The sequence below is a fragment of the Apiospora aurea genome, assembly GCF_038362705.1.
Source record: "Apiospora aurea strain CBS 24483 chromosome Unknown utg000004l_segment0_segment0, whole genome shotgun sequence".
NCBI lineage: Eukaryota > Fungi > Ascomycota > Sordariomycetes > Amphisphaeriales > Apiosporaceae > Apiospora > Apiospora aurea.
The window spans coordinates 2,959,476-2,980,120 of record NW_027117391.1 but is presented as its reverse complement, the minus strand read 5'-3'; the positions used below and the strand labels follow the sequence as shown (position 1 = coordinate 2,980,120).

At 54.8% G+C, this 20,645-nt stretch overlaps 7 protein-coding genes across 7 annotated transcripts; 3 read left to right on the top strand and 4 right to left on the bottom strand.

Annotated features, from left to right (window-relative positions):
• Positions 1–1,259: 1,259 nt before the first annotated feature.
• On the bottom strand, positions 1,260–3,055 carry PG986_005704 (serine/threonine-protein kinase gad8; the record flags this gene model as incomplete). The annotated part of the gene is made up of 2 exons (XM_066841926.1): positions 1,260–1,463; positions 1,526–3,055. The coding sequence occupies 2 exons, from the start codon at positions 3,053–3,055 to the stop codon at positions 1,260–1,262; spliced, it is 1,734 nt and encodes a 577-aa protein (XP_066701788.1).
• A 4,145-nt stretch (positions 3,056–7,200) lies between these two features.
• On the top strand, positions 7,201–7,753 carry PG986_005703 (uncharacterized protein; the record flags this gene model as incomplete). Its single annotated transcript, XM_066841925.1, has 2 exons — positions 7,201–7,436; positions 7,609–7,753. The coding sequence occupies 2 exons, from the start codon at positions 7,201–7,203 to the stop codon at positions 7,751–7,753; spliced, it is 381 nt and encodes a 126-aa protein (XP_066701787.1).
• Positions 7,754–7,768: 15 nt separating this feature from the next.
• On the top strand, positions 7,769–9,647 carry PG986_005702 (major facilitator superfamily transporter; the record flags this gene model as incomplete). Its single annotated transcript, XM_066841924.1, has 6 exons — positions 7,769–7,947; positions 8,031–8,237; positions 8,347–8,715; positions 8,807–9,168; positions 9,246–9,309; positions 9,389–9,647. 6 exons carry the CDS (start codon positions 7,769–7,771, stop codon positions 9,645–9,647), a joined length of 1,440 nt encoding a protein of 479 aa, XP_066701786.1.
• A 362-nt stretch (positions 9,648–10,009) lies between these two features.
• Positions 10,010–10,714, bottom strand: PG986_005701 (uncharacterized protein; the record flags this gene model as incomplete). The annotated part of the gene is made up of 1 exon (XM_066841923.1): positions 10,010–10,714. One exon carries the CDS (start codon positions 10,712–10,714, stop codon positions 10,010–10,012), a length of 705 nt encoding a protein of 234 aa, XP_066701785.1.
• Positions 10,715–11,356: 642 nt separating this feature from the next.
• On the bottom strand, positions 11,357–11,963 carry PG986_005700 (CDC25-like phosphatase YCH1; the record flags this gene model as incomplete). The annotated part of the gene is made up of 2 exons (XM_066841922.1): positions 11,357–11,706; positions 11,831–11,963. 2 exons carry the CDS (start codon positions 11,961–11,963, stop codon positions 11,357–11,359), a joined length of 483 nt encoding a protein of 160 aa, XP_066701784.1.
• A 430-nt stretch (positions 11,964–12,393) lies between these two features.
• Positions 12,394–13,782, bottom strand: PG986_005699 (uncharacterized protein; the record flags this gene model as incomplete). The annotated part of the gene is made up of 1 exon (XM_066841921.1): positions 12,394–13,782. The coding sequence occupies one exon, from the start codon at positions 13,780–13,782 to the stop codon at positions 12,394–12,396; it is 1,389 nt and encodes a 462-aa protein (XP_066701783.1).
• Positions 13,783–18,730: 4,948 nt separating this feature from the next.
• PG986_005698 (uncharacterized protein) lies at positions 18,731–19,812 on the top strand (the record flags this gene model as incomplete). The annotated part of the gene is made up of 3 exons (XM_066841920.1): positions 18,731–19,014; positions 19,133–19,352; positions 19,435–19,812. Coding segments are annotated over 3 exons (882 nt in total), but the record flags the coding sequence as incomplete, so codon positions are not given.
• Between the last annotated feature and the right edge of the window lie 833 nt (positions 19,813–20,645).

The window sequence follows — 20,645 nt, the reverse complement described above, 5'->3', positions numbered from 1 at the left end:
AGAGAGAAAGAGAGAGAGAGAGAGCTCCTTGCTGTTCCTTCAAGAGAGCATGGAGCGTCGTGCGTAGTAGAGCTTGGAACCTTATTTAGCCCATGAAAAAGCTCCGTAGTCTCCGGCAGCTCCCTCCAGCCCGTCCATGCAAGCAGGCAGGCACACAGGCACAGGCACACAGGCACAGGCACAGGCACAGGCACAGGCACAGGCACAGGCACGCAGGAGCTCTCCGCTCTCTGATGGGTGAAGCTTCCGAAAGTCAGAAGCTTCCAATGCCTCATCGTCACCCAGCAGCGCTTGCTTTCTGCCCCCCACCCCACCCACCAGCCCCTCGACTGATTCACTCAAAGGAGAAGGCCAAGCAAGATGCATTGAGCCCGACCGGTTTCAACTTACCTCCTATATCCGATGTCTTCTGCGGTCAATTCGGTTGGTATGGCCGAAAATGGATGGAGTGCAATGAATGATTAAGCAAGCAGCAGAGATTGACTTGTCCGGTTGCAAGGCCACGGGGCTGGACGGACTTATATTAATCACGTCGGCGGATCTCACGGCCAAAAGTGGTGATGGGTGAGGGGTCGGGCGATTGGGTGGTGGGTGGGAAGCTGTCGCACCGCCTAAAGTACGCCTCACCCATACCATACAGACTCCAGTCAATCGTAACCTAGCTTTGTCTCACTCGTCGAATCACACAGGTACCCCGCGCACCCTGCCAACTGATACTCTCTTTTGCTGCAATGCAGGCGGTGACGTTATCCCATGCTCATCCACGGCCATGTCGCCCAATGACACGATCCCGAGGTATCGACGAGAATCCATTCCAGCTGCTCCCCCCCGAGGTTTGACTCGAGGAGCACTCGAGATATGCAAAAACAAATTCTGCCTGTTGTTACCTTGACCGTCCCTGCCAATGACGAATGACGCTGTTCGTCCAAGTTTTACTTCGGGCACAATATGGAGCCAGACAACGTGCGAGAGTTAGCGGGTGGGCAGTTGTTGCCCCACCCTCATGGCCCGCAGACACCGGGCGCAAGCTGAAGAACCATCGCAATGGCACCATATCGTCCACTCATCATGGCTTCTTGTTGTTGTATTCATTCTTTTATTTCACTTATGTCCGAGAAGACTTTTTTCTTCTCCAGGGATTGGAAAGGCTGCCCCTACGGCAGCCTTGTCTAGTTGAGAAGCCGTATACGCCAGCTTGATCCATCTAAGTCCTTGTTCCCCCATACCCCGTACGTACGTAACATGCACCAAATCATGCTTTAACGACCCGAGATACTGCCAGCAAAACTTGGGTCCTTCACACTGCCACCAGCATCCCCCAGCCCGGCAATCGGTCGGTTGTAGCTGAAGCCTTGGAATTGATCCTGCATCGTTTGCGACAGCATCGGGCCATCCACAAACGAGTCCTGCGGCGCCTCGTGGGTGAAGTCTTCGTCAAAGTTGGTCACGTCCAACGCGTCAGTCTGTAAGAGAAACAGCACATTAGTAGTCTTCTTCGACAAGCTCGGAAAATGCCGGAACTTACCACTCTGGGCTTGAAGGTCGGCTCGTATTTGCGCTGCAGCAGCTTGCGCCAGTCGATGGCGTGGAAGAAGGGGTGGGCCTTGATCTCGGCACTGCCACCAGCTCCCAATCGGTGTTCGGGGTCCCGGTTGAGCAGCTTGGTAAGAAGGTCCTTGGCGGCCGGCGGCACAACCTCCGGGCCGGGGAAGTGTAGCGGCTCCGAAAGAATCTTCCTGTACATCTCATTTGTGTTCTCGTCGTAGAAAGGAGGCAGACCCGTAAGCATTTCGTAGAGCAGGACGCCCAGAGTCCACCAGTCCACCGTCTTGTTGTAGCCGTTACCCATCAGCAGCTCAGGTGCCAGGTACTCGGGCGTGCCACAGAACGTGTTGGTACGGTCTTCGTCCTTCATATCCAGCTTGCACAGGCCGAAATCGCAAAGGGCAATGTGGCCTTGGTAATCCAGCAGAATATTCTCCGGCTTCAAGTCACGGTAAATGACGTTGAAACCGTGCAGACATTCGAGGGCACACAGAAGTTCGGCCGTGTAGAATCGCGCCCGGTTCACGTCGAACCTTTGCTCTTTTTGCAAGTGGTGGAACAACTCTCCGCCATTGACGAAAGCCAGAACGAAGTACAGCTTCTCCGGCGACTGGAAGGTGAACTTGAGCGGCACAATAAAGGGGTTGTTGATTTGCGCAAGCACCGAACGTTCGGCCAACGTATGTGCTACTTCGGATCGCGAAATGATGTGGGCCTTTCGGATCGTCTTCAGCGCGTAGATTCGGTTCGTATCTTTCTTGCGGACCTGCATCACTTTGCCGAAACTGCCCTTGCCCACGACTTTAAGGAGGTCGAAGTCCTCGATCTTGAGCTTGCCGGCGCGGTTCTCGACGTACTGGACACCGATCTTGAGCTTACCCGTGCCGTACTGCACATCTACCCAGTCAACGCCAGCCTGGCCCAAAGACTTCTCCTTGCTGGCATGCTCGGCTGCCGCCTTCTCGCGGTCCTTCTTACTGGCTTTGGGGTCCTCCACAAAAGCTTGCTTCTCGTCGAACCGCGGGTTGATGCGGACAACACCAATGAAGATATCCTGGCTCCGACCCGCTGACGGCGGGGCAGTAGGGTTTCTCATATACAGATGTACGGCGAGCTCTGTCACTCGAGACACATCGAACTTGTATTGTGTGTTGTCGCCTGCCCACAGAGGGTTCTCGGGGTTGCCGGAGACGGAGTTGACGAACACTTGGACCTTGTCGAAATCCAGAAGCGCGTATGGCAGCCATTTGCTAGAAACTCTGCCATGGTTGGAGGGGACAAAGTTGCCCCCTGAGGTCTGTGGCCTGCCGTTGATAAAGGAGCCAGGGGTGCCCCGAGAACCTGGCCGCACCGAGCCTGCAAGAGCACCGCCGGATGACAAGGAGCCTTGGTGGGCTGCTTGGCTGAAAGCGCTGCGATGTTGCTCGGGGAGTTGGAAATTTTGGCCTTCGTGGAGGGTAACGACGAGGATACCGGGTTTCGGTGTCTTGATGACGGGCTGTTGTGCCATTGCTTCGGATGCAGCTGCGGAAATGAAGAAAACCCAAGGTCAATACGCGTGTCTTGCACAGAACAGGCTGTTGCGGGTGCATTCGCTTGTTGTCACTTACCGATAGCGTTGTCAGGGGGCGGGGGTAGATGAGCTGGTGGGCGGTGCAGCCATCTTCTCATCGGTGCCTGTGATGGTCGATGTCGAAGGGGATCTAGAGAAGGTATTGGACAGGGGACCCAGATGGGTCTCCTTCAACTCTGTAGGCAAGTCGTAAGTCAGTAAAGATCCCATCAATCAATCATATCATTGCCCTCGCTGCTCGTCGTCCACACCAAGTGGCACCGCCCATGACATGGCATGCAACCCCTCTTCTCGATTGCCAACCAGGCGGTTTGTTCGACTGGAGAGGACCCGAGAAAACGAGGTGAGTGCGCGTAGGGGAAAAGAACTCACTCTTGGTAAGCTTCCACGACATCTCGACGATGCACGGGGCAGATTGCTAAGCAACGGGCGAATTGGGGGGGAGTGGTTGTTGTTGTTCGTCGGAAATCGAGGGGGGTAATGTGTGGTTGGTATTTGGTAGAAGCTGATCTGGTGAGGGACTGTCTGTCTGGAGGAATGGTATCTATGGAGGTTTTGGGGTGGCGTATGGGAGCAAGAAAAAGGAGAGGGAGAGAAAAGAAGATGCGAAAGTGCCCGTCCGAGAGTAGGAGCTAAATGTTGCAGTGAAGATCGGCAGGGCCAGGTCAGGAGAGAGGGAGAGAGGGTGAGGCAATGATGTCGGTTCGGGAGGGATCTGAGCCTAGGAGCTGATGCACTGGAGTGGGAGGGAAGAGTGCGTGTGCGTATTGAATCCGAGAATCAAGGGTCTCTCGTCTTGTCTTCCAATGTTGACTTTTGTGTGTGGGCGCGTGGTGGTGTGTGCCCAGGAGTTGTCTTGGGGAAGTCTGGTTTGGGCTGGAGTGAGCGAACGAACGGCTGTTTCGTTCTGTTGCAGCGTAGCAGGCCGAGCAGCAAGCCAGCGGTTGAGTTGGTACAGTTGCTGTCAAGTAAAGACTGGACACTGGACTTGGGCTGGACTTGCGAGGTTGCGTTGCGTTGCGTTGCGTTGTGTTGTGTTGCCCACTGTAAATTGTCGGGGCCGGGTCGGCTGGCTTATCCGTTCCAAGCTGTGTTACGGAATTTGTACAGTACCAAGGTTAGGCTGCGTCGTTCCCCTCCCAGGCAAGACAAGGCAACCAAAGAAAGAAGAAGGGGAAAAAAAAGGATTCTTTCTAGCTGGTAGGAGAGAGTAAGAGAGTGAGAGAGAGGAAACGAGGAAGATATGAAGGGAATAAGAGAAGATTCCACGCGGAATGGCTTCACAGTCAATGAATGCTATGTGTAGTTACGCGTGTGTGTGCACGTCTATCTGTCTCTCTCTGTCTGTCTACTACTACCACCTAGGTTAGCGGTTTTGGCCAGGAGTGAGAGGAGGGTATTTGAGCCCAAGGAAGTTTAATAATAAGGGGAGCTAGAATGCGGCTGGGTTTTTGGCGGTTGCTGGATCTGATTGATTGACTCGGCGAGGGGAGGTACTGGGAGGGGGCCGATGGATTGAATCGATAGACTCCCATGCTAGAAACTGAGAACCAAACCTCCCTCAGAGAGTCAGAACCCCCGAACCCCCCCTTCTGCCTCTCTCTCTCTCCAGTGCGTGCCAGCGGCCCCCTCTTTTCCCTAGCCTATCTCTCAGCTCTCACACACCCATTTCTCTCCGTGTCTCCATCTCTCTCTCTCTCTTCCACGCCCCTGCCTGTCCGATGTTGGTTCTCGAATCTCGGCTTCTCACTGGCCCTTATGCCTGTCCCATCGCATGCCGACTGTGCCTCTGCTAATATGGAGAGCGGTGGCAGTGGGGTCTCCATCATACATACATCCAAGCGTCTTGTTTGTCCCATGCTGCCTGTGTCAATGTCAATCGCGTACATACTTGTATATCAGCAATAAGTCAGCAGGCGCATATATGTTGCTGTTGTGTTTTTGCTGCCCTGGCTTTGCCAAGGGAGCTTCAGTGGTGGTTACCATGAACTGCCTTTACTAGAGTGACGTTCCACATGGCGCAAGGTTTTGTTGATCCGGATGGATGATACACATGGGCTTTATGCCCTCGAGAACGGGACGTCTTTCTTCTCGGGGTGCATGCTTGAGAATTCCATTGTATGTAGCAGTTGCAGTGCAAGGAGCCGTTCGTCTAAGCCCGATCTACCCAGATTCTTGAAGTCGAAGAATACCGACGTTCATTACTCGCCGCAACTGGATACTGGATGGGAGTCCTCGACGACACTGGACACCTACCAGGAGCGAGCTCGTCCGTTCAGGAGGACTCAGGAGGCGTCCCAAGCGACGAACGGGGATCCCAGCCAGCCCCGCAGTCCAGTTGCATCGCCGAGTGGCTAGGCCAGGCGCCCCACCCATCAACATCGACTATGCATGGTGGGATGCAGCCTTTCTCGTGCTTGCTGCTTCGCATTGCAGCCCAGTTCATTTCAGCTCCTTGCAATCCTAGGTGTGGTGTTTATTATTAGACGGGATGCATCTCTTAACTTTCTTTTTTTTCCGCTCTTTCCAACGCCCATCAGGTAAAGTCATTGTTGAAGCCAATCCCGAACCTACGAAACCCTGTTCCTACATCGTGCAACAACACGACATCCTGTTGTTCCAAGGCTAAGTACATGTGATTTACACCCAAACCACTTATGGCCGTGTCTGTTTGTCGTTGCACTATACACATAGATCAATCGATCTTCCCGTGCGTTGGGAATTTTGGCTCGAACAAGATGTAACCGATCCTCTATAAAGAGGGCTCTAAATTTAGTTTGGTTACATCCAGGATTTCATGTACTGTAGTAGCAGCAGCCGGATGTGGCCTGGAGGGGGGCGGCGTCGGCGGGCTGTCGCGTCTCAAGCAGACGTTCCAGAAGGAATGATCCCAGAAGGAGATCAATCAACCAACTAGGTTGGCCGGCATCCCCTTTCTGCTGCGACCCTCGATCACTCCAACCCTGGAGGGGAAAGAAAGAAAAAAAAGAAAAAAAAAGATGTTATCCGCTCAAACATGCCAACTTCCCATGTCTGACGAATAGCATGCGTTTATCTTATGACGATTGCCCGGCCTAAAGTAACCGATGGCTGGAGATTGTATAAACAAGCATGAATGTCTTCCCATCGCATAGAGGCAGATCAGTGATGCGTGTCGCGAAATGTGGACTCGGTCGTGGTCGCATGTCAACGGAGGTAATGCGCTCGAGAAAAGTATGGCCGGTCTTGTTCTGGTCCGTCGTTTAATATCCCTCGAATCCCTCCTCGGAACAAGCCGCCTTCAGCGCTGTCAGCTCTGCCATCTAATAAGCCTCGTGGACTCGAGGACACTCCATCCCACTCCTATTCATCCCTATCATAGAGCCGGGGTAGCCTACCTAGATCTCATAGCGGCACTGCCATACCATGGATGGTCGCAAGGACACACACGCAGCCACCACACACGTCAACTTTTTCCCTCGATTTGTTCGAACGGCAACTAGAACCTAGCGCGCAACTCGCTGGGGGGGCCCCTGTGCAACCCGTGTGTTCCCAAGACAGCACCAGCACCCAGGTTTTTCCCCTGGCAGTTCTAGTTCCGCGCAGACCGTTGACCAGAAGGGGCCACGTGGAGTACAGTGGACATTGCGATGTGACGCGGGAGCGTTGCCGGGAGAAAGCAATCGTACGTAGCGCGGCGCTTCGTCTCGTAGTATACTCCTGTGACTTGACTGGCAATTTCTTGGAGCTTTGGGAAAGCCCCCATAGGTGAAGCTTAGGCGCGTAGTCTCTTTTCAACCGTTTGGGGGTTTTTTCAGCTGTACCAGGGTGCTGTCGTGTTAAGTCCTGGTTCTCAGTGTCCTTACCATGAACTACCAGTAGCCTATACCTATCAAATTCTAGCACGCTGCATAAGCGAGGTTGCATCGATCCTTTAGGATGAACAAGGGGATCTAGCAAAAACAAAAAGGACATGTTGCCTCAATTTCAATACATGATCGATCTGTGTCACATAAAGATGAAGATCCATAGTCTAACGTCTTATTTCCAATCCGCATTGCTTTCTTTTCCACCGCCAGCGCACTTGTAATATGCGCGATCAAATGTCACCAGAGGCAAGAACAGCACCGAGGAGGAGCATATCGACCCCCGGTAATGCAGCGGAACCGACTCCGGATGGTGGCACTCGTCCGGTTCTGGCACCATTGGAGGTAGATGCCGGAGACGGCAACACCACTACGGATGCCCGTATCGGCGGTGGCGGCGGTGGCGGCGGTCCCAACGTCCAGAGCCAGAGGAACTATATTCAAGGCTGGAGGTTATATACATTGATAACTGCGTATGAGTGTCTTCTTGTTTCCTTAGATCTTGCATATAAAAACGAAATACCCCAGATAACCACACTCCGAGCCAAACTGGAATTATGGGATCCGCAGAGAAGGGGCTTACATCCGAGAGTCGCGACATCGATTTTCTTGGAAGCTAACTAATGTAATGTATCCGGACTAAAGGCTGTGTTTGTCCCTGCTACTCTCGACCCTCGAAACGACCATCGTCAGTACCTCGCTGGTATCCATCACGAACGCTCTCGGCGGCTTTGAGCAGCGAGATTGGGTCGTCACCTCCTACCTCATCACTTATACCGGCAAGCACTAAGCTCTCATTCTCCTCATGTCCCTGCGACGACTTGTGACTAACCCCGTCCTGCTTCTTTGCTTGCCTCCAGGTTTCTTGATCATCTATGCCAAGTTCAGCGACATCCTGGGCAGGAAGTTCCTCCTCCTGGTCGCCGTGGCCTTCTTCACCGTCTTCTCCATCGTGTGCGGCTCCGTCTCCGGCATGACTCAACTGTACGTATTCGCGTTTCGACGCTCATTGTTTCAGCATACTGTTGGCGAGGGTTCCAAACAGAAGTTGACGTTCGGGTACACAGCATCGTCTTCCGCGCGTTCCAGGGCATCGGCGCCTCGGGCATCTACGCCATGGTGACCGTCATCCAGCCCGAGCTGGTCCGTCCGGAGAAATGGGGCCATATCCTGGCGGCCGTGGCCATGGTGACCGTCGTCAGCTCCGTTCTGGGTCCCATCCTCGGCGGCCTGATCAACGACCACGGGTCATGGCGCTGGGTGTTTCTCCTGAAGTGAGTTCTTGCCTTTCTCCTTTCTCCTTCCCTCTGTGCCCCTTTTTACTTACCCTTCCTTCCTTTCCCCTTGTCCCTTTGACTCACAACTGGTTCCCCCTATACCCAGTGCCCCCGCCGGCGCCCTCGCCACCGCCATGATCGCCTTCCTCATGCCCACGCACTTCCCCAACCAGGGTCACCCCGAGGCCTACGTGCACCTCCGCGCCAAGTTCTCCCGTGCCTCGCTCGCGCGCCTCGACCTTCTTGGCGCCGCGCTGCTCCTCGCCGCCACCGTGCTCGTCGTCTTCGGCTTCGAGGAGGCCGGGTCGCGGTACCCCTGGGCCAGCGCGCCCATCCTGGCCGCCCTCGTCGTCGGCGCCGTGTTGTTCGTGACCTTCCTCTTCTGGGAGCGCGTCGTCGGGCGGCCGCACCGGGTGCAGGAGCCCATCTTTCCGTTGCGCTTAATGAAGCGGCGGATCTTCGCTGGTTTGATGCTGTAAGTCATGACCCACCCCCAGGAGTCCGCCGAGAGATGGCGGGATGAAGTAAGGGGCTGCTACTCATACCAGGACTTTTTCCCTACACAGAGTCGGCTTCCTAACCGGCCCGCCCTTCATGACCGTCCTAATCAACCTCCCCCAACGCATCCAAGCCGTCGACGGCGTTTCCCCCTTCGACGCCGGCGTGCGCCTCCTGCCCTTGCTCCTCGCCTCGCCCGTGGCCACGGCCGTCGCGGGCCAGCTGGTGACCAAGCTCAAGGTGCCGCCCTTCTACCTCGCCATGTTCGCCGCCTCGCTGCAGATGCTGGGCATCGGGCTCTGCAGCTCCATACCCTACCAGAGTGGCGCGGCCCTCTACGGGTACGAGGTCCTCATGGGCTTCGGGTTCGGCATGGGGCTCATTTCGTTAATCATTTACGCGCCTCTGGTCGTGGACCGGGAGGATTTAGGTAAGACATTCGGGGGGTCCCACGAGTTCAATATTCTTGGTAGTTACGTAAAAACTGACAATCGTGATCCAACGTAGCTGTCACCATGGGCGCTATTACTCAGATCCGTGTCCTCGGGGGAACGATTGGTCTTGCTATTGGGTAAGTTTCACGTCTCTGTATACCGGCCATTTCTCCTTACTGTGGTCTTCTAACCGCCTGGATGTTCCTTCCCATTTAGTGCCACGATCCTAAACAACCACCTGGCCTCACACCTGCCGCTGCTCCTCACCCCAACGGAGATGCAGCAAGTCGCCCAGTCCCTGTCGTTCGTCAACGGCCTCCCGGACGCCACCCGCGACGCGGTGCGGCAGGTCTTCGCCGACGGGTACAACAGCCAGATGCGCGCGATGCTCTACTTCAGCGCCGCCACTTGGGTGTCTGCCGCTCTGTTGCTGTGGGAGAAGAAGCCGAGGACAGTTGTCGATGTGAAGATATAAGGAGAGGTAAAAGTGAGATGTGTCTCCTGTTACAACGTGGTTGGCAGCGGGACTTGTCATTTCTCATACTGTGTTTGTTGCACTAGGTATTATAATTAGAGCTAGAAATGGTCGAGGATGTAAATCTCGTATGCATACCATGCTTGTTTGAAAACCGTAGGAGGATATCCCTAAAACAAACAAAAGCCCGCCGAATAATCCCAACCCTAAACGCTGTCGCATCACCATCCTCCAAGCTGATAAGGGACGATGTCTTGTAGCCCCCCTCAGGAGAAGCAGATCCCATTCATCCACACAAACACGCACACAGAGCGAAACATCCACCCCTTCAATTGCAGTCCGCCGTCATCACCGCGCCCCTTTCAAACCTCCTCCCAACAAACCTCGCAAACCTCCCCAATCCCATCCCTCTGCACCCTCCGCCCCCCGAGCCGCCATGCCACCGTCCCCGCCGCCCGCTGCCGCCCCTCGAGCCGCCGCAGCAGCACGTCCCGGACGCACGTCCGGCACTGCCCCGTCCGGTCCACGTAGCGCCGCAGCTGCACCTGCTGCATCTGCACCTGCAGCAGCAGCAGCTCCGGCGACGGCAGCAGCGCGAACACGTTGTAAACGTAAGCTTCTTCTTCGCCCTCGCCCTCGTCGACGTCATCGACGTTCTCGTCGGGCTCGTGGGCCTCGTGATGGTGGTGGTGTCGCTGCCGCGCCTCCTCGCAAATCGCCTCGAGCTGCGACCAAGGCGTGATCGCCGCGTAGTTGACCGAAGCGACGCCGGGCCGTAGCAGAGGCGTCGTCATCTCCGCTTGCTCTGCGCCGCCGCTGGTGCTGGCGACGGCTGCCGCTGCCATCAGTCCTCCCTCCAGCCGGCGCCGTTCGGATTGCTGTCGACGCCGACGTTCGCGGCGGCTCTTGTAGTGCTCGCGGTAGAGCACCGTACCGAGAATGGTCGCTGAGACCAGAACGGCAAGGACGCACAAGGGTGAAATCACCCTGACGTCCTTGAACACGCTGTATGCGGGCTCGTCTCCTGGTGTTGGCTGTAGTGGTGGCTCTGCGCGAGATTGCACCATCATTGCGGCCCACGATGGCAATGATCGTGCCCCAAGGGAGGCGGCTGATGGGGTCTGGAGAATATGTTGCATCCTTATGTTGTCAATGTACTAGTATCACGGTATCGAGAGGTTTTTGAAAACTGGATACGTATAATGAAAGCAAATGTTCGCGGTGGTGATAACTTTTTCATTTTGTAGACCAGGCGACAGATTTATCCGTTCACTGCCCATACTTTATTTTTGCCTGCCAATGCCTCCCACGGTTTGCCGTGCCGTTAATTCGCGAAAATAGCCTCATGGTATACATTGGTTCTCCGAGTACTTAAAAGTCCTCTGTCTGGCACTTGTGGAGGCGGACCTTCTGCTCCCCCTCCCAACCGTCGTTTCGGAACCATCAAGGTAGTTGACAGAAGGCCGGACTACTCTGCTATGGGGCACCTCAACGGGCGATGGCACCAATCCAGCATCATGGCCTTGAAGCCGAATGATTCTACTTCGTGTCGCTGTCAAGATATACCCGATGCCGCCCTCGAGGGGCGAAGGGGCGAGTTATCCCCATAAAAGGCCGTACGGTGATGGCTCTAGAGAGAAAGGGTCTCATATCCACGCAGTGCCTCGTTCCCTTCGTACTCTCGGTCGCCGACTTGTTCGTCCCCGTCTTCAATAGTCCTCCCAAATCTCCTTACGGTACGCCTCCGTCAACCGCTCGTCGGGACCGTACTTCTCCTGCCAGCCCACGAAGCCGCGATCCAGGATGTAAACCGTCTGCGGCGGTTGCTGCGTCTCCTCGCCGCCGTCCGCCTCTTTGTTTTTGTTGTTGTCGGCGCCCTTCGCGGCCTCCTTCTCGCGCATGTACCGCAGCGCCGCCGAGGGCCCGCGCTGCTGCGACAGGGCGCAGTGGAACACGACCGTCTCCTTGCCCTCGAGCTTGCGCAGCAGCGTCGGCATCATGGCGTCGAGGGAGCGCGAGGGGAAGTTGAGGGAGCCCTGGATATGGCCGCCGATGTAGTCTGTAGTGCCCAATACGTATTCTGGTTAGCCAACTGGGAAGAGGATAATTCCAAGTAAATGAAGAGAGGAAGGAAGAGAGAGAGAGGGTCGGCAAACATGATGCAGCTGCTCAGAGGTCCATACCATCATCTCTCACGTCCACAACCGCGAGCTTGGATGTGTTGCTGTCCAGACCCGCCGCCTGGATCGCCAGCATCATGTCTGCCAGCTGCGTAGCCTGCATCCGCTTCAAGCTGCTTAAGGTTACCAGCGACATCGTGCAGGGATAGATCTGGCGGAAAAGAGGGCGAACGCCAGAAAGAATACCGGAAACAAGTTTTAGGTGTAATGCGAGGGAGAACTTGGTAGGACCCAACCCAGCAAAGAAGAGCAACGACCGCCAACTTGGATGCCAGAAGTTGCACGTACGTAAGTGGTTGCCAACCCCGCGATGGATCTGTTACATGCATAAAAGCGCCAAGTTGCATAAGCATGCGTCTTCAACATACGAAACTCCAGAGATCGGCGCGAGTTTCACGACAGACAGTTGGAAGAAAAAGCACTGTAGCCCTAACGAACAAGAGGTCTACTTCAAACAATGCTGTATTGCCTTATAATCCTATTTGGCCCCAAAACGCCGGGTATTGAATGCGTGTAGTACAGTGACAGAAAACCATACAAAGGTGGTGTTGCTCATTCCATTTCGTTCAAGGCCACATGCCATCGAACATGAACAGCCAGTCCTCCCAATATTGATCGAAGCGTCCCACCATGTAACTGTAACCATCTCCGTCTGTACCTGGCCTGTAGGGTCGGTAGTAAATGCCGCCCGTCTTGAGATGCCGCTTGAGAGTCATGTAGACCGAAAAGCTGCTAGGCATGGGCCCTACAAAGTAGGTGCTTCCTAGCAGGGCAATGAAATCAACCAGGCCCTGCTGGTCCCAGGTGAGCGAGTCAAGCTCCTCGAGGTCTCTGTCCGTCAACAGCTCCCGCTTGGTAACTACGCGCACGCCGGCCTTCTCTGCAGCGTCACCGGCAAACTTCTTCGCCTCGGTGCTGTTGCCCGTCGCCAGGTAGGCCGCTTTGAAACCTCGCTCGATGGCCTTGTTCAGGTACGCCGGAGCTTGCGTGTCGTATACCGGCCAGAAGCTCATCGCATCCGATTCGGTTCGTAGATGGGCACCCAGGAACTCTCCCGACCGCGCGCCCTGGCTCCTTGCGAAGCCGTGCATGTTCTTCAGCACCACCTTGCCCAAGCGCAATAGCTGTTTATTGAACTTGAGGATATGGCCGAAAGTGGCAGCAAACTCGGGGCCATCCTTGTACACTTGCCAATCCCACAAAACTCCCCATTTGAAACGAATGAGACGAGGCGTTTCCTTCGTAGGCGGTATTCCAAGGGTCTCGTTCTTCAGCCATCCCCGGAAGGTTTGGCCGAACCGATCCGTGTGCCGGTTCTGGTCCTTCCAATCACAGCCTCCACGGTTTCCAAAGTCCTTCGGCGAGATCTCCTGGATAGCGGGCTGGCCATCGGGGCCCTTGATGTAGTGCGGAATGTCGGTCACGTTGCCATAGAGCATAATCTGTGGGCAGTAGGTCTTCCATGCGTTCTTGAAATGATCCTCATCGAACATGTAGGAGAGCGGAAGATAGTCGGTAAAGAGGTTCTCTAGATCTTCTGCAGAACGTTGACGAATCTTGGGCACGACCAATGAGGTTGCGCCGGCTTCGATGGCGTATCGCAGGCATGTTTGGATGTAGTTGCGGATGTTGCCAATGCCGCCCGAGTTGTTGTCGCAGATGAAGACCAGCCCCTCAACATACGTCGCCTCGTCGCAAACGCGCCGCAATGGCCAGCCGACGAAAGGGGCCTCGGGATCGGACAGGTCGACCGTGTTCGGGGCCGGTGGGTGTAGAACGCCAGCGGCGGGAGCGTGGCCGTAGCCGCTAGTTGCCGACCATTCGAAGGGACTCGGCTGGAGGCGCCAGCTCCAAACGGCGATGAGGAGTAGTATGGCACAGGCGGGGAGCAAAAGGTTGCGTCGAGACATCGAAGCCACGAGCTGTTGTGGTAGTAGCCGATGAGCAACGTGCATGGTAGTATATAGAAGCTCTTGAAAGCGAGAGTCCGTCCGCCCCCAGTCCGTCCGATTAGGAGAGGGAGGGGGAGAAGAGAGCGAGCCTCACGCTCCCTTATCTTATGTTTTTGGGGGGGGCTTCGCGCAAGGTCGTCTGCGTGGAATGTGCCGGGTGTGATGACGAGTGCTGGACGACGCGGAAAAGCGGCAGGGCGCCAATGGTGGATCTCTCTGATGAAACGAGGCTCTCTAGTAGTAGACCAACCCTCTCAGTCAGGGAGGTGGCATGGACGTTCGCGCAATGGGGCGATCGATACAAGCGTGCCAACGTCGCGGCTTTCTTTGGTTTGTCTCTTGCAGCTAAGTCGGGAATATGTATGGTACACTTCGTCAATCGTTGGGGGCGGCAAACCAAGAGCGCGAGCAAACATAGGAAACAGAAGGGCGGGTGTGCTGCTGGGTAGGTATGCGAGGATACAAGTGAATGTATAAATGCCGGGAGTGGTTGGGCCAAGGGAGGGAAATAAGCCAATTTAGCATGCGCGGCCTTTAGAGTGGCGGGTGTTAGGCGACTCATCAGCGGTACCTCCTACTGTAAATTCGATTGTCTTGGGAGTCAGCGGCACTAGAGGCATTCTGGCACTCTGGCACTCTGGCACTCTGGCACTCTGGCACTCTGGCACTCTGGCACTCTGGCACTCTGGCACTCTGGCACTCTGGCACTCTGGCACTCTGGCACTCTGGCACTCTGGCACTCTGGCACTCTGGCACTCTGGCACTCTGGCACTCGTTGACTCGCTGTTCGGGACACGAAACCAGCGGACAACGTAGCGATCTTGGCACATAGGCCCTCCTCTCTCTCCCCTTGCCATTCGATCCCTTAACCCGGTTCGGGTGCTGTTGCGTCTCGCATCGTGGCCTGGCTGCTGTTGGGCCTCCCAATCGACTGGACGCATTCTCCTCCGTAATCCTTGGCGGCCAGCTGCTGGACGCCGCCTCCTTCTCCAGTCAGGCCTGGTCCCCATGGCGAGTTAGGTAGGTCCCAAGATAATCTATCAATTCAATTCTCCCAGCATGGCCCTCGTCACCGTTTGCTCTCATTGTGTACATCATGGCTTGTTCTATCGGACTTCACCTCTGCGAAACTCGGCACAACAGAGTCGACTGCGCCTTGGACGTGAAGGGATCCAGTGTTTTGCTGGCCTTTAATACACGTTTGCGACATCTTGGCATCCGAAGAAATAAAACAACGCCCCCGTATACTATCGCATTTCAAGGGGATAGTCATTTCTGCATTTCTTTTCTTTTCTTGTCAAGATGCCAGCTGCCTGCCTCCATTCCTTTCTTCAACCCTTCCCCGCCAGGGAGATCTTTCCTTTGCAACGAACCCCCTGGCCTCGCCTGTGCTGCCTGGTTGTCTGGGCTCCTTCCTTCCTTCCCTCCCGCTGCGGGGACGCAGAGAGATCCCTGAGATAAACGCCATGGAGGATCGGCGGGCGCCACGCTGTGCCACCAGTGATTACCAGCAACCAAAGCTCTGGAATGCCGATTTTCCGTGTTTGCTAGGTTACCTATATCGACACGCATACGTGCTACAGATATTGGACATCAAGACATGTCTATCAATGCACAATCTTACGGTTTAGAACCTAGCCAATTCCACCACGAGATTTCCGAATAGTATCACGTGGTAATTCAAGGTTAGTCGGCAACGGTTACCTACTCCAAGACCCTTAATTTTTGCGTTGTACCCATCCGGTTATTTGGTAGCTCGTTCCGTCTGGAATGATTTGCAACTACGTAGTAGTTGTTGGAAGGATTCGAGGAGCCAACCATGTTGGGCTTGGGGCTTTCTGTCAGAGAAGGAATAAACGTTCAACGCTCGCCTTGCAACGGGAGTCTTGGCGTCCGTCTGTCGATGAACGGTTCCCTTTTTCCTTGGTTGGCACGAACCCATGTATTGTCGTGGCTTGGGAAAACTCCACGTTGGCGTCCTGGCGAAATCGCCCTAGGCTGCTAGGCTTATTGGTCTGACGCGCTGCTCGTATTGACATATGACAAGATGAACGAACCAGCGCCAAGGTAGGCTCAAGTCCCTCCTGTCACTTCAACATGGCAGAACTGCTGTCAAGGATAAGCACTAGCCTCCTAGCCTCGATCCCTCCGCGCTGCAATCCGTATGCGCACTATGTAGAGGTCCCGAACGTCCCGAGGATCATCGCACCAGCACCAGGGCAAAGGACATTGAATTTGGGCAGTAGTTGTTGGGTCGTGCCACAATAATAGTCACCAGCGGCTGAGACAGGAAAATAATGTGAGTGTGCAACAGTAATCATTGGGTTACCTACCTGCGCAGACGATGAACAGCGCATGGTGCATGTGTGTGTACGAAGTATACAGAGCCCTATCGTCCTGCTTGCCAGATCCCGTTTGATTCCGCCGACTCATGCCTACATACGTCACAGGCCACCACCATCAGCTGATTCTTCCATGTTCAATTCTCTTCGCGCAATTTCTTGGAGGTTGGTTTTCGGCTTACTAGGCCCGTTCTCGATAACGAAATTAGGTCTATGTACATCTATTTATATATCTTGCTAGACACATACCTCCGGAACTAGGTCAAGTACTAAGCCCGGAGAGTTGCGCTTGATGATAGCTCCGGAGGGCCCCGCATTTCCGGGAAGCCGCACGGGATGACGAATCGGCCATGACTACGGCCACATTAGGCTTTCACCCTGTGCCGGCTGCTGTTCCAATTGGCAAACTGCCCCTTTTCATATCGATTGGACAACGCACATGTAAGCTGAGCTTCTAAGCCTCAGCCATCTAGAGGCCATTCTTATACTATCTGCCGTTGTTACGTCTAAGGTATCACATCAAACACACGACCGAGGATGGCATTGGATTTAGTACGCATGGAACTCATCTTCTTTCAATGTCAAAAGATATAAGGTTGGGAAACACGACATCTCCTTCCAGCCACGTATACACGTTGGAATACGGCTTGTTTACTATTAATACTTGAGTAGAAAGGTAATACCCAAATTTCACCTGGAAGAAAGGAATCTTCCTAAAATAGGACTTCGCTTTATCCAGGATAGCATGCTGGAACATAGAATCCACTATCCACGCACGAAACAAAGCTGCAGCATGTACGGGACTGTGAAAAAGTATCTAGATCTGGAGCCGCCGGTGGATGTAATAAAATAAAATATGATGCCAGAGGAGATATGGTAACCAAGTTCCACTCTGTGGGCTCTGCATCTGCTCCTTATGCCTACTACTTGTTTGCTTTACAATTCGTGACACATCCTCTAAGCTCATGACCTAGCTTCCTCCTTCTCCGTGAAGGCAAAATCACTTGGCCATTTCTGGCGTGGAAGGTGCCTCCTTTCAAGACCATCCCTAGGCTCAGTGCCTATCTATGCTCTCGTATCCGAAGGATCGTATCTTGGAAGTATGTTCCCAGGCGCGGCCTGTTCAGAAATCCCAGTATTTCCCACAAGTAGGCCGTGAGAAGCTGAAATAGGTGCTGGCCAGACCTACTATCGGACAGCATGCACCAAGCCCCTAGAGCTGTCAAGTGATCGGCAGGTACAGGCTTACGGAGGGAGGGGGGAACACTTCAGGATGATTATGATTTGTCTGTTTGGCGAGGTTGACTGGCAGCTGAGCTGTTGATTATATGCACCATAGAAGTCCAGATCTTCACCCGAGCTGCACTGGATCTTCCAGGCCGATTTGCTGCCCCTTTGGGAACAGACCTTTGTCTGGCGTTTACTCTAACAAGGAGATCGTGCCTTTTCCCTTCTAAATCATGAACATTAACTTATAAAAGGCGACAAGCTTTACTGATGAAGGGCAAGTCATGAGAAAGACCGGGAGGTCAGAATAATCATGAAGTAGTAGGGTATTCGAATCCATTACTTGTGTTGGTAATACGTACACCGTCGACTCTTGCAGTTTGACCAGCTCATATGAACTAAGAAGAAGAAGCAGGACAGTAAAGTTACGTGCATGGTCCCGGCATCTCCTACCCGCTGTTTGTCCAGCTCCGTCACGCCGCGGTCCTGCGATGCGGTTTCCTATATCGACGTTAGTGCCATGCTATCGGCCCTATGCATACCAGTAATCCCAGCCTCGACAGCCAACCCAGTCCATCACTTGGCACCCCGGAAACAATACGACCATGTTGACTTCCGTCGGCGTTGTTAAGCGGGCGCCGCATGCCTCCCGCATGGGCACGCAAGATGCCCCGATTTGTGCGTGCCAATGTTTTCGCCAAGGACTCTGCCCAGCGCGCATGGGAAAGACTGTATCAAACAAAACGGTCCATGGGCGGGCGGCAGACGAATCACAGGCGCAGACCCCATAGAAACGGCTCCAAATCGACGTGTTTCTTTTTCATATCGAAGGAGCCTCCGGGATTGGTGGACAACTGAGCCGCTGATGCCAACCTGGACCGGGGTGGTTTGGCCCACAACTGGCGGCGGTCCAGTGTCCGTACTTCCTAATCGGGACGCCCACGCAGGTCCGGATTGGGCGAGCCCTTCCGCATGTTTCTTGCGGGAAGGGGGCAGCGCCCGTTTGTGGGCTTTGGTTCCCTTTGGGGGAGGAAAAGGTTTCGGGCCATGAGCCGAACGCTACTCATCTTTGGTAACGAACATGTCAAGCATGCCGGGATGCGCAGGCAGATGGAAGCGCGTGCGTGACGTGGGATCACGGCCCATTTCCTCGATCTGGATGAGCCACCTATCTGCCTCTGCGGGAAATAGGGTGACTGTCGGCATCTCGTTAGGTATATAAGGACCCTCCTTCGCCCGTGTTCTGTAAACTTTGACCCTTTCTTGATTGTCCGTCTCTACTGCCCGCCCCTGAACCCTCCTGCCTCGCAGCCAGCCAGCCATCCATCACTCATCCGCCAGACCACAATCCTTCCACGCCACACTTGACCAACCAGTCCAAGATGAAGGGCGTCCTGACCGCGGCGGCGCTCTCGCTGGCCGCCACCGAGGTGTCGGGCCACTACATCTTCCAGCAGCTCGACATCGGCAGCACCAAGGGGTCTGTCTACCAGTACATCCGCAAGAACAGCAACGGCAACTCGCCCGTGACCGACCTGGCCTCCAACGACCTGCGCTGCAACGTGGGCGCCACGGGGGCCGGCACCGCCACCGTCGCCGTCAAGGCCGGCGACTCCTTCACCTTCACGCTCGACACGCCGGTGTACCACCAGGGTCCCACTTCCATGTAAGTTCTTTCTTCGTTCTTTCCTCCTTTCCATGGATGGGAGGAATAGAAGATGGGGGGTGATGCCGTGAAAGGAGGGAAAAGAGAAAAGCTGGCTGACACCCTTTGGGTAATCTAGCTACATGTCCAAGGCCCCCGGCTCCGCGGCCGAATACGATGGCAGCGGCGGCTGGTTCAAGATCAAGGACTGGGGCGCAACCTTCAGCGGCGGCCAGGCCTCGTGGAAGCTCGACGGCTCCTACACCTTCAACATCCCGTCCTGCGTCCCCGACGGCGAGTACCTGCTCCGCATCTCGCAGCTGGGCATCCACAACCCCTGGCCCGCGGGCATCCCTCAGGTACGTTCTTCCTATCCATGCCTCTTTCACACAGGAGCATCGGTCAGACTGACGCTCTTTCAACCGTATAGTTCTACACCAGCTGCGCCCAAATCAAAGTCTCCGGCGGCGGCAGCGCCTCCCCGGCCCCACCGTCAGCATCCCCGGCGCCTTCAAGGACACGGACCCGGGCTACACGGCCAACATCTACAACGGCCTCACGAGCTACACGGTCCCCGGCCCCTCGGTCTTCACCTGCAGCGGCAGCGGCAGCGGCGGCGGTTCCAACCCGCAGCAGCCCGCCCCGGCGCCCACGACGACGCTGAGGACCTCGACCATCGCCAGCAACCCGGCCCCGACCAACAACCCCGGCAACGGCGGCGACTGCTCCGTGGCCAAGTACGGCCAGTGCGGCGGCAACGGCTACAGCGGCTGCACTGCCTGCACCAGCGGCAGCACTTGCTCTGCTACCAACGAGTACTGTAAGTCGTCCTGCGTGAAGCGGCTTCCCTGCTTTTCGTCTTCGTATTGCACCCTTAGCTGACTGAAGATACGGCAGACTCTCAATGCATTTAAAGGCGCCATGGACCGCCAATACCTTTCTAGGGGTCTTCCGAACGAGGACAGGAGCGACATAGTGCATCACCAGCAGCTCGCCAGGAAGCAACCTTTTGTATATAGATTCACATATATGGCTTGATACATTGGGCGGACGACTGGCATGATGACGAGAATTACATTACATTCACATACGAAAGACCAATGACGTGGACCGAAAAGGAGGTGACCGTGCCTAATACCTATGTACAGGTATTGTACCAGCCTAGATCAGCCTAGCCTAACCACCACCGCCAACACCACCTACAGTTGTCAAGAAGCGACTCGTAATCATGCATTAGTTGATTATGTCAATAGTGCCCAGCAGGAATGAGTGAAGGCAGTACACGGTCAGGGATCAGTCCGTACTTCTTGTATTACAAGAATATTCAAGAGGCAGGGACCCCGCAACCACAAGACTTACCGATACTCTGGACATCAGGTAAACAGGTCTACTTTCATGAAGTAAATTCAAAGGCAATAGCCATCAGGACGAAGTCCACTCATTCCGAATCGTTCTGTTCATATATGCATAACTAAATATGTAGGTATCATCTGGGTGAAACAATAAAAAGTAGGATTGTGCTTGCATCCATAGGCACGTGGCAAGCTTCGTAATTATAAAAGCGATGTGCAAGATTGCCTTGCCGCATCTCCCTTCTGTCTTGAAGGAGTATGCTTACGTGTGCACAGAGCAAGCATGGTAACATCGAGCGA